Below are 11,890 nucleotides of genomic sequence, written 5' to 3' on the forward strand. Positions count from 1 at the left end.
AGGGAAAAATAAAACGTCAACATAACCACGACTAGAAGACTTGGTCGCAAGAGGACACCACTTGTTCACACCATGTCTTAGGCTCACCTTTTCAGTCTCGCCCTATCCCTGGGGAAAACCATGATCAAGTCCCATGTACCGTTGGCATACAGTGTAAAATGACCAAGCTGTGTCACTCTTTGTTTCCTCCAGGGTTTGAATTTTTTGAAACCAGTGCCAAGGATAACATTAATGTCAAGCAGACGTTTGAGCGCCTCGTGGATATCATCTGTGACAAAATGTCAGAGAGTTTGGAGACGGATCCGGCCATCACTGCCGCCAAGCAGAACACAAGACTCAAGGAAAGCCCTCCTCCAGCACAGCCCAACTGTGGCTGTTAATGTCACCACACACACACACACAGGCAGCTTGAGGGGCACATCACCAACCAACAGCATTTCCAAATGGTTGATTAACCTTCATCTCTACTGCCTAGTAATGATTCGAGGGAAATCTTTGATGTCAATGGCTCATACATGCATTCAATTCATGGGAGATTTCCTGTGTTAATATGTGGCAACTATGTGATCTCAAATTTATAAGGACTATCCATCTATAAACATCTGGTATTTGCATGTCCTTTGTTACTTGTCTTTGTAGGCTCTTTATGTTTCAGATTTCTTCTCAAGATTAGGCTACTGCTGGGACCTCAGACTGTAATTTCACTCCAACTGACTTTTGTGCCACGGGTTCATATTTGCCATTTGCTTGTAAGGATGATAACCAAGGAATTGCTTGTGTGTGTGGGCAAGAGGAGATCTCAGGAGACCGTCATGGGTACTGTTCAGGAAATGTGTCTGGTTTTCAGTGTTGTTCATAACAGAGATGACCATTGACGATAAAGGAATTGAAATATTGTGTTTGAAACCCTTGCAAATTGTCTGATTAAATCTAGTTTGAGTCTGGTGAATCTTAAATGATCATGTTACCCGACCGGAACTAGATTTAATCAATCTTCCTAATTTAGTTATGGAAGTAAACAGTGGCCCTAAGGCAGGGCTCGTGGTGCCACTACTTCTGCCCAACGTTCTAAATAGTTGAGGGCATGGCCCGGACAAACTGACGGGCATCAGCTGAAGGTATTAGGTGAAGAGTCATTTACCCAGAAGAGTAGGATTCACTGCAGACTTCTCAAAGGACTGAGTTCCCCCTGTACCTTCATAACTGCTGCCCGTTAGACACACACCATCCCCACCACGTTCTGGAACTATCGCTAAGGCACGGAACAGAGGTCAAGTTGAAGCTTGTTAGAGCCCCTCCTACCATGAGATAGAGCCTTGTTTCCCCAACCAGTGCCTACTCTTCAAACCTCACCCTGCTTCTTTTACCCAACAGATTAATTTAAACCATATCCCAATGGCACAAAGGTCAAGGAAAAGACTATTAGAAGTAATTTGTTCAACTTACTGGTTGAGGACACCAGAAGTGATTTGTTGAAGGGGGGGACCATTTTTTTCTCCCAAATTTCCTTAATACCGTCTAAGCACAACAAGCCAACACCTCTCACCAGCTGTTCTGACTGAACTGCAGAAGCAAGCTGGCATCCTGCCCCATGCACACTGCTGGACGGTGCTAAGAATTTAGACAGCAGACAGAGTGTGGCAGATGGGGGACAGAGTCATTAGGGTGACTTGATTCCTAAGTGAGAAGATAACACTTAACAGAAGAGTGCTGATGGGATGTTTTAAACATACCCAAGTCATTTCTCACCTTGAGCTTCAGATTTGTGCATCGGAATACATTTCCACTTCGGCACCCTGCCAGGCAAGCCTCAGCCTACCAAACCCAGAATGTTAGACTAGAGTTTAATAGGCCAACAAACGTCAGAAATCACAGGACTAACAGTGAGGGGAAAGGGCAGCCGGGTGGCAAGTTTGCAACAGAAGCCTCTTTTGCATGACTATACGGTGTTTCTATAACTGCACAAGCATGTTGCCATGTTGAGCACTAGAACTCTCTCACTCACTTGGGCAATGTAGGCTGAAGCAATCAGGCCAGAAAACTTTCCTGTCCTCTGAGTCTCATCTCTCTCTCTCTCTCTCTCTCTCTCTCTCTCTCACACACACACACACACACACACACACACACACACACACTGTCAAGGACCTAATTATGGTGGGCAGAAAGCTCTTACGAGCACCTTCTGCTCTGTATTATCACATAGGGGAAAGCAAAAGCGGGGTGAGGAAAGTGGAAGGTTAAAGAGCTGAGTTTTAACTGCATAAACCCCTTCCCTGAAACACTCATTGCTGATTCAATTAATTGGTCCCAAGACCAACAGACCGAGGCAGGAGCCTCCCTGACCGTGTCAGACCTGCCTACCTTCAACTACCTTAGTGCCAGGCAGGGAAGCGTGATGCCCAAGGGGCATGAGCAAGGAACTTCGGATACTTGCTCTTTCGCAAACCTCGGTGGCGGTGGGGCCCTCCTAGTTCATTCTGTGTTCTGAAGCGCCGCCCCTGGGGTGAATTTCCTTGAGAAGTTTCCAGAGTGGATTACCACAGACCTCAAGTACATGCACACCTATCTTCCTGCTCGAAAGCTTATTCCCTATTCCCTCTAGTCCTAAATTCATGAAGACATTTTAATTTTAAAATTACATTTTGGTTATAAGAGGTAATCCTGCAGGGTTACCTGAGCTTCTGTGGTCATCAAACTATATTAAAAATCGCAGCCATGTAACTGGAAGGTTTTTCAGCCTTTTTGCCACCAACACACTTAACCTCCTAGGTCCTCTCCATCTCCCACAACAGCCTAAATAACCTCTAGTCATTTTTCCCAGTGGCCTACCTAAATTTGTATCTTGAAGATCGAGAGACCTTAAAAAGTACACACTTGTCTAAGTGTGTTCGCTTTTAACATTCATCTTCTATTTGATGCAATTCAGTTTTTCAAGAAGGCATTGCTCTGCTGCCCATCTTCTCACCACCCTCACCCCTGCAAGGACTTTTAGAAACAAACCCTGACTGCTGAGCACGGACTCCCAAGAGCTTTGGTGGCGGTGCATTCCTATCCGTTCTTAATGCCCTTGACAACCCGGGCTCGTAAATTCTTCCCCTACATAGCTATCCTCAGAGCCCATGGGCAGTTAGTTTGGGGAGATGTGAATGGGTGTACAAGGTGCATGACCTTTCTGCAGATCCTAAGATGACAGTGTAAATGCTGCATCCCAGGTTTGGGGGCCTGAGAACAGTTGCCCTGGACGGTGGATCAGTTCTCCCCTCCTGCCTGCCCCTCCCCAGAACAGCTTCTACTGCCTTGGTGAACTTGTCAGCGGGTTCTTGGAGTTACTGCCACTGAGATCCACCTCGAGTCAGGATCCCTTCGCTGCCTGGCAAAAAAATGCTGAGATTTTTGTTTGTAATGTGAGCAATGAGGATGCCTCCAGTGGCAGCAGAGGCCTGCAGCATCGTTAGGATAACGGTGAGGCATAGATTCTAAAAATTATAACCAAACTTCTACAAGACACTGATCTACTCAAACACATAGTATATACATTGCATCTGCTTCACTCTCATCCATATTATAGTCCTCTTTTTGAGCACCCTGGTCATTTTGGGGGGACCAATTTAAACCTCCAATTCTAACTAAGTCAACGCTGAAAATAGACTTTCACGGTTTTTTGTTTTTTTGTTTTTTAAGTAAGATATTCCACTAGGAACTGAACTTCCATAAAAGCCACAGGAGTTTGGGAGTCTGTGATCAGAGGCTCATCATGATGGGCTCGGTCCTTGGCGTATGTTCCTGCACAGTGAGTACGTTCTATGCCGTCCCTGGTTGACCATGTGGCATTTGTCAGACTGTATTTAAAATGTATCTGGAATTACACAGCTCTCCCAAGGCTGAGGTAGCAGCTGTATGTGGAAAACTGGGAGCTAAATCCTTGAAGTCAGGACTAAAACCCTTTGAGACGGAAAAGTGTTGCTTATTTGCATATACTACTGGAACACTCCACCAGGTGCGGTTGGTGTGGCATACCTAGGAGGGGGCCTGTCTGTGTCTGTAGCCTCTCTCCAGGACTTAGAGAGTGTGCATGACTGGTAACGCACACTGTTCCTTGTGGGTGTGCTAGGTCAAGGTGGCCAGTGAGCCACTTGACCCATGTGGCCTTTCTCTTCACCCCCTGGAAGATCCGACCGCTGCAGCACTGCTTCACTGGGCCTGTGTGTGTCTGCTACCTGTGCTTGCATAGTTTCCCAGTAAAATGGAAAGTCATTCCAATGAGCTAAACCCGGTGGGGTCAAGCTTTCTGGATTGCTTTGTGTTTTAAGTGATTTTTTTACCAAAACCATTTAAAGACATAAACCTGTTTTCTATTCAGGAATGAATTGGGACAAATTGGGTCAAAGATAAAGTTTATGATGAGAAAAAAAAATATCTGTCTCCCTCTAAGGCCCCTAAAGGGCTCCAAGTTCTAGAAATCTAGTATCCCCTAAGGAGGCAGCAACAGGTCGGGGTAATTTAGCTAAAATATATGTACCTATTGTTACTGCTATTTCATGCATAAATGTAGTTTGTCTTAAAAACCTTGACAGAAATGCTTGACACTCCAATCAACTCATCATTCCCTTTGGTAGATTAAAATATGTACACTTGGGCCACTCACAGGGTGTTGCCCCTCCCAAAACACACACACACACACCTGCTTGATGAAGGGAAATCTTCATATATGGTGCTTTCTCAGTGCTTGGGAAAAAGGAGCTTTTGCTGGGTTCCGACTATAACTCATGTTTTGTTTCAAAAAGTCTACAAAACAGATTCTTTACACGGATTTGTAGGTTTGCACACATGATTTTCATGAAGAATTGAGAAAAATGCATTTCATGAACATTCTAGACAAAGAAGGATTTCAAAACCTGTCAGAACATCTAGCTGGTAGACAAACTGAACTTAACAGCTGTGGTTCTCTTCTACTTCCTGCTATTATTTTTCATTTCCATTTTTAAAGCAGTCTCCTCTCATTGAGTGACAGGACAAAGAATAGGAAGTGAGACTCAAATTTCACCATTTACCTGCCATCAGCACTATTGTTGGTGGAGTTTCAACTAGTCATTATTTGCTGAAATGACGTTGGGGGGCTGGGGTGGTTTACCTGTGTATTTTCATTCACCTGTGTTCATACTTTCCTCCATAGTGGACAACTGAGAGTTGGCTGTGGTTTTTTTTTTTTTTGGCCATATTTCCATATTCATGTATGGGGCTAGGGATTGCTTAGGTTCATGAATGCTGTTCTTACAGACACAGATGGTACGTGAGCCACACAGGCACCCAGCCTTTCAGGGACGTGAGCATGACATCCATCCGTCTAGTGGTTCCATGCTCCTCATGCCAGTGAAATTTGGGGATTGTTTGCCGTATCAGTAGGATGTTTCTCCATGCATTGTTTCATCATCCCTAGGATGTGTGCTAAATGAAAACTTCCTGTAATTCCTGTTAATATATTGTTGATGTCAGATGTGATGTGATACCGTTGGACTGTCCAAATGTACAACTATTTAATGGTGTTTGTGGAACTGAAGTGTCTTAAATGTTGCATGAAATATGTTATAAAAATAGATTTGTTTTCTATTTTTCAACACCTCATAATTGAGGGTTCATGGGCCAATAAGTGCAATATTTAATGACTTACTCAGTGTATATAAACTAGCGTGAAAGAGTGAATTATAATGAATGTGTGAGATGCTTTGATGGCTGTGTAACTTATTCCAATTATTTCTTGTAGCTGTATTTGTCTAGTGGTGCAATTTATACGGTAAATACCTTATTGGTGTCATGTGAAACTCCTCTGTGCCTATTTCAAAATAATTCTTTTCCTATAAAACCAAACACTTGGTATCTGCAAATATATGTCAATTTTGCGCTTTAGAATTGTGGATTTTATTTTTAAGACAGGATGGATGTTCATTTATTTTATATAGGCATTCCCTTCTTAAATTCAGAATTCTCTTATAAGAGGCTAATTTAGATACCTAAGAAATAATATGCACATAAGGTAAAATCATATTTATTCTTCTCAGAAATGTTGATCACATGTTCTATGTCCTAAGAATTCTTCTTGCATTTGTGTGTATATTTTGTTGTTCAGCCTTGTATTTTGTTTGCACATTTAACATTGTCAACCCTGGGAATTCTAAAGTACCGACATCTTTTTAGGTTGTGGTGACTGTTATATTCACTTTCAATTCTCAATTGTCCACACTGATGATATAGGAAAAGCAAAACTCAAAATTCTCAAGTTGCTTTGGTATTTCAACAGAAACCCATATATTCATCCTCAAACCCCCTTGGTTAATCTTACAATTTGGTGGCCTAGGACTTCAATGTGATGCAAAATTTAAAAATTAAAAACATAAGTAGGCCTGGTTGCTCGATTACCAAAAACTCTTGAGAGTTTGTTTATATGAAATTTAAAGTAGGTCACCTACCTGAAATTCCTATTTGCCATTTTAACTTTTAAGGCAAAACGCTCATTTTAATACTATGCTTTGCCTTTTCATTTAGCAGAGTAACTCAGAATACTGTTAGAAAGAAAAGGTAGGACTTGATCACTAAAAATGATGAAAACAGTTGGTTTTAGATAACTTTGACCATCTGTACATCATATGAAGCCTTACGTTCTTTCTCCAGCAATTGCCTGAAATTGCCATGTGAGGATGTGCCAATCATATTAAGTGGCTTTGGACTGCCACCAGTGGCCCTATTTTAAATAGGATAGCATGAAATTCGTACTCAGCTCTCAAACCAACTAAAAAAGTCAAGCGAATGTGGGAACAGCAGGGAGAGGAGGGACGACTTTGTGCCAAATTTTAAAAAAGATAAATTATTCTAATGTTGGCTACATGTTAACGTTTAAGAGCATGTTTAAATGTTGAGTTAGTCAGCATTGTTATTGAATCCCATGTGCTCAGTGCTGTGGGAATCAAACAGGGAAGAGGGATAGTTCCTACCCCTAATAAACCTACTGGAGAACCAAGAGGAAAACCAATACCTGGATGTTATGTACATGCTAAATTAAGGCTGGATAGAGGAGCCTAGAGACTGAGGGACCTCTAACACCTGGAAGACTCAAGAATGTGCCAGCAAGACTGTTTGCCAGACGATAAATAGGAAAGGTCCCATTATGTTCCCCTATGAGTGAAAAGGTGACAGAGGAGGCAGCTAAAGATGCTTGCTTTCTCTAGAAAGCCCAACTGGTCGTGTAAAACCCACCCCATTACCCATTGGGCTCTCTTGCTTTTGTCCCCATGAAGAAGACAAGCTAGAGCATCGACATACTCCTCTGTGCGGAGCAGCCCCAGACTGCACAACAAAATACAAACTGCTTTAAAGTCACATTAGAACGGTTGATTTAGACATTTTGCCCAAGCACCAAACCACGAAACATCCTGTGATCCAATGTCAATGAAACAGATGTGTGCGCAGAGATTTTCCTGTAGTTCCATGTTTCCCATCAAGGGTGTTGGGCAACGCGCAGATGAAGACCTTCCTTTGTAACCGGGCACTTTCTGGCTTCTCAGTGACTATACTGTGGAGCTCTTCTTCAGAACATATTGAGTAACAGCTTAGTGCTTTCATATAGTGATTGTGACATTTAGTTGAAAACTAACAGCTGCACAGCAAATATCGTGACTCTTTCTGTGTCCACAGGAGCTCTTGTCTGGGTTTAAAGCTACAAAGTATTCACATTGTGAAGTTTTAATTATCTTTATTGAAATTAATTGTGTAAAAACCTGTATGTGCTCTATTAGGTATTAAGTTTGTATGTGAATTCTGTATGGAATGTGGTTTTTGTTCTTTGGGTTTATCTGGTTTTATTTTTTGGAGATTACAATAAATATCTAAGAGACTATATTCCTGAATTTCTCAGCCTTAGTCTGATAAATTCTTTCATTGCCTTTCGTTTTGTATTACTTTTGGTCTTTGGATGCCCATTTCTTGTTACTTGCCTCTCCTATAACCCTAGGGACAAAGATGAGCTTGAACTAAAAAACTATGAACACATTTTTAGTTTAGGCTGTGGCTTTTTAACATGTGGACTTAGGCATAGGACTTAACGCTAATGTATGTAATCTTTGAAGGTAAGTACTGTTTAATACATGACTGCATTCCAGGGTCCTAAAACTTGGTTGTAGAACCAAGAATGACCATCAGTGTATTAAAAGTCACCTCTACTGCATAAACACTATTTATCCCTGTGTCTGGAGTCCAGAGTCCAATGATCCTATTGGTATCCTTCTAGCACAGTCTAGAGCATTCAACATGGACAACCTGTGCAAGAGGTCTGGGTCTGTTTAATGCGTGGTTCATGGTGTAGTAATGCTTCAGATGCTGTGCATCCTTGCCTTCGGCTTGGACCTCAGAGCGTGCTGAAGCATCCCATGATCAATCTAGATGGATCATAGCAGACCTAGGAATTTCAAGATCTCTTAGTGACATAATTGTGCTATTAGCTCCATTTCTGGATATTTTCTTCTAAGTATGTTCTCAGGGCCATTTCCAGACAACCATGCTAAATATAAGCCAAGTGAAGTCCCATGAAAACTCCTATGGGTCCACATGGATCAAAATAGCTTTCTAAACTGAAGTTAGTGATGCAATCTCACCTGCGTAGGTAGACAAAACTGATAGAAGGGAAAAAATAACAAAGGGCTTCCAGTTATATTGTTAACATTCCTATATAGAATGTACTCTCTAGTTTCCTATTCAGGAGAATACATACACTAGAATCCTGACCCTCAGGGAACTCATACAATTAGAACAAAGGGAAATTTATAGTAGGAATTCCCAGTATTTATAAATATTCTCTACCATGTGTATCTAATAATTGAACATTATAAATCTGTTTCATTTGGGGGCTCCTGGATGACTCAGCAGTTGAGCATCCAACTCGTGGTTTTAGCTGAGGTCATGACAGCAGGGTCGTGAGACTGAGCCTCTCTTGGGATCCATGCTCAGCAAGGGGTCTGCTTGAATTCTCTCCCTCTGCCCCTCCCCACCTCCTACAGACATGTTCTCCAAAACAAGTAAAATCTTAAACAAAAAACCTTGATTTTAAAAGTTCTCACCAAGAACTGTCTCACTTGAAAGGTTACAAAACACATTTTTTAGATCATAGTACTCTGCTCCCCAGATAAAGTGGTAAGATTCTTGCCAGTGGTAAGACCTCAGAAAGATTATACCTGTCTTCCTGGTGATTCTGAGGTTAATGGGGCCAAAACAGTTCTAACAGGTTTTCTCAGAAATTCCCTCTACTTTCATGAACCTTATTACCTTATCAATAGCTCCTTTTTTTTTTTAAAGATTTATTCATGAGATACCGGGGGAGGGGGCAGGGTGGCATAGAGAGAGGCAGAGACACAGGCAGAGGGAGAAGCAGGCTCCATGCAGAGAGCCCGACATGGGACTCGATCCCGGGTCTCCAGGATCACACCCTGGGCTGAAGGTGGTGCTAAACCACTCAGCCACCCAGGCTACCCTAACTCCTGACTTTGAATTAATTTTTAACAATGAAACTCTGTATCGTTATTTCTCAATAGTGTTAACAAGGTAGACATGGGAAGAATATACCTGTTACCCTTGGAGGATGCTAAGCTTCTTATTGGATGTGAAAAACATAAGCTTCTTATTGGATGTGAAAAACACATATTCTAAGGAAAAGGGCACATGGCAGGCTCTGGTTTTTGGACACTTGTGCAACAGTGACCCCTTGGTTATCTTATTTCACCCTACACTCACCATGTTGAAAGAATCTTTAGTCTAGTGGAGAGGTAGTCGGGCTGCCCAGCTTTTCTTTCTGACTTGTGTCCCCAGTCCTTTAGCACTAGATTTTCTTGTTTATGAACTCTAAGCCTCAGTTTCAATTACAAACTATATTCTCGGGACACCTGGGTGGCTCAGCAGTTGATCATCTGCCTTTGGCTCAGCACATGATCCCAGAGTTGAGATCAAGTCCCACTTCTGGCTTCCTGTGGGGAGCCTACTTCTCCCTCTGCCTAGGTCTCTGCCTGTGTGTGTGTGTGTGTGTGTGTGTGTGTGTGTGTCTTTCATGAATAAATAAAATCTTCAAAAAATAAATAGAAACTATATTTTCCATTTGATCATGTTTTGTCTATCCCCTCAAGCAATTCTACCGATTGCCTTTCTTCCACATAGAGGGCATAGACAATTTAAGGAAAGCAAATATTTGGGGGAAAATCTGGATTTATGTTTCAGAATGATATCCTAGAAAATAATTACATAACAATTTGGTAAGTGCCTATAGAGGTTACATGGTAAAAGTACACAAGAAGGGTAGTTAACCCAGACTAGAGGCAAGGAGATTGGAATGTTTTAAGAAGGCCTGCTAGAAGAAAGGAGTCCTGAGCTACAATATCCAGATATAGGAGTTAGGTAGGGGCAGAGTGGAAGAAGATTGTTCCTAACGGAGGGAACAAACAGCCAATGCAAACCAGGGAGGTATCTCAAAGCATAGTGTGCACATACTCCAAAGCCATTCACACAAGTGATTCCAGGGTGGAATAAAAGGAGAAGGAGCCTAAGGCTGAGATTCATGATACCTGTCTGAAATGCTTTCCAAGCCAGGAGTTCATCCTCTAACTGAAAAAATCTCAAAGGAAGAAATTAGTTCCATCAGATTTGAGTTTTTGAAGAATCACTCAAATGGTAATATGGAAAATGGTCTACCAGAAGGCAATCATGGAAATAGAACAAACGCTAGAAAGCTGTTGTAATTATCTATGGTTACATGCATGAATGAAAGATGGCTCTGCACTGGGGAAGAGTGGAGGACACATGACAGTTCAATCTAGAAGGTAGGTAATCATCACCAGTATGATTCCTGCAGGGTGAGAAATAGAAATCAAGGGTGACCCTGTGGATCCTGGCTCATCTTATTAGGTAGATGTCAATGTCATTAACTAAAAAAGAAAGTACAGGCTCTTGTTCAAGATACAGATGTAGCAAGACCCTGAACTCACTTTATCCCACAGAAACACCAAATCTGTAGCTATACATGGAACAACACCCTCTGAAAAAAGCCCCTCAAAACCAGCTAAACAACACCTAAACACTGGACAAATGAGGGGGACAACACACACACCAAAGTGTACAGGAGAGGATGATTTTGCCATAAACTCCATCCTAGGCAAGGATCACCTTGATTCCCCTCAATCAGGAAACCTAAAACCAAGAGTTTCTCCCTATGGAACACGGGGCCTTGAACCACACATCAGATACCCCAACCCTTAAGGCCTGCACCTAGAAGATGAGCCCACCAAACATCTAGCTTCAAAAAACCAAGGGGACTCCTGTCCACGAGACTTGCAAGTGTTTAGCTAACTGACAAACTGCTCTTAAAGGACTTGTGAGCTCAGACTGACCTCAGGCACCAGCACAGAGGCCATCAACTGAGAGGCGCAGACTTTATGCAAAGAGGTCCATTCACTTACAACAACCGGCTGAGGGGCAGGCATCTAATTTAATACATATCTAGGGGCCTGCTGGGAATTTCTCTGGGTGGGAGGGGGGGGGATTTAAGCTGGTAGGCACCATCTTCACACTCTTTACTACTCCATCTCATTGTCATCTCCCCAAATCTCTCCTGCAGCTTCCCTCCTCTGGCATCCTGATTTGTGCAGCTGCTACCCAGGTAATATGAGTCACCTGGCTCTGGGCTCCAGTAGGGCTTATGCTTAAGGGTCCCATGGGACTGTAACCCACATTATGAAAAGGCTACCACACCTAGAGAACAGCAAAAGGCAACAGAATGAGGACCTGTTCTTTTGGTGAAAGAGGTCTATTAGCTTATCTTGGTAATTGTGGCCCCAGGGCCAGGATTACAATTAAATACACA

General features: G+C 42.4%; 1 protein-coding gene across 2 annotated transcripts in view; it reads left to right on the top strand.

Annotated features, from left to right (window-relative positions):
• The window catches only part of RAB3C (RAB3C, member RAS oncogene family), a 273,189-nt gene extending 265,291 nt beyond the window's left edge, over nucleotides 1-7,898 (top strand). For both annotated transcript variants that reach the window (XM_038530649.1, XM_038530648.1), the window contains exon 5: nucleotides 193-7,898. In XM_038530649.1, coding sequence (XP_038386577.1) covers nucleotides 193-380 — 188 coding nt within the window. In that variant the 3' untranslated portion in view covers nucleotides 381-7,898. The remainder of the gene's footprint in view (nucleotides 1-192) is intronic.
• Nucleotides 7,899-11,890: the final 3,992 nt, after the last annotated feature.

Source organism: Canis lupus, chromosome 2 (assembly GCF_011100685.1).
Source record: "Canis lupus familiaris isolate Mischka breed German Shepherd chromosome 2, alternate assembly UU_Cfam_GSD_1.0, whole genome shotgun sequence".
Classification (NCBI taxonomy): Eukaryota; Metazoa; Chordata; class Mammalia; order Carnivora; family Canidae; genus Canis; species Canis lupus.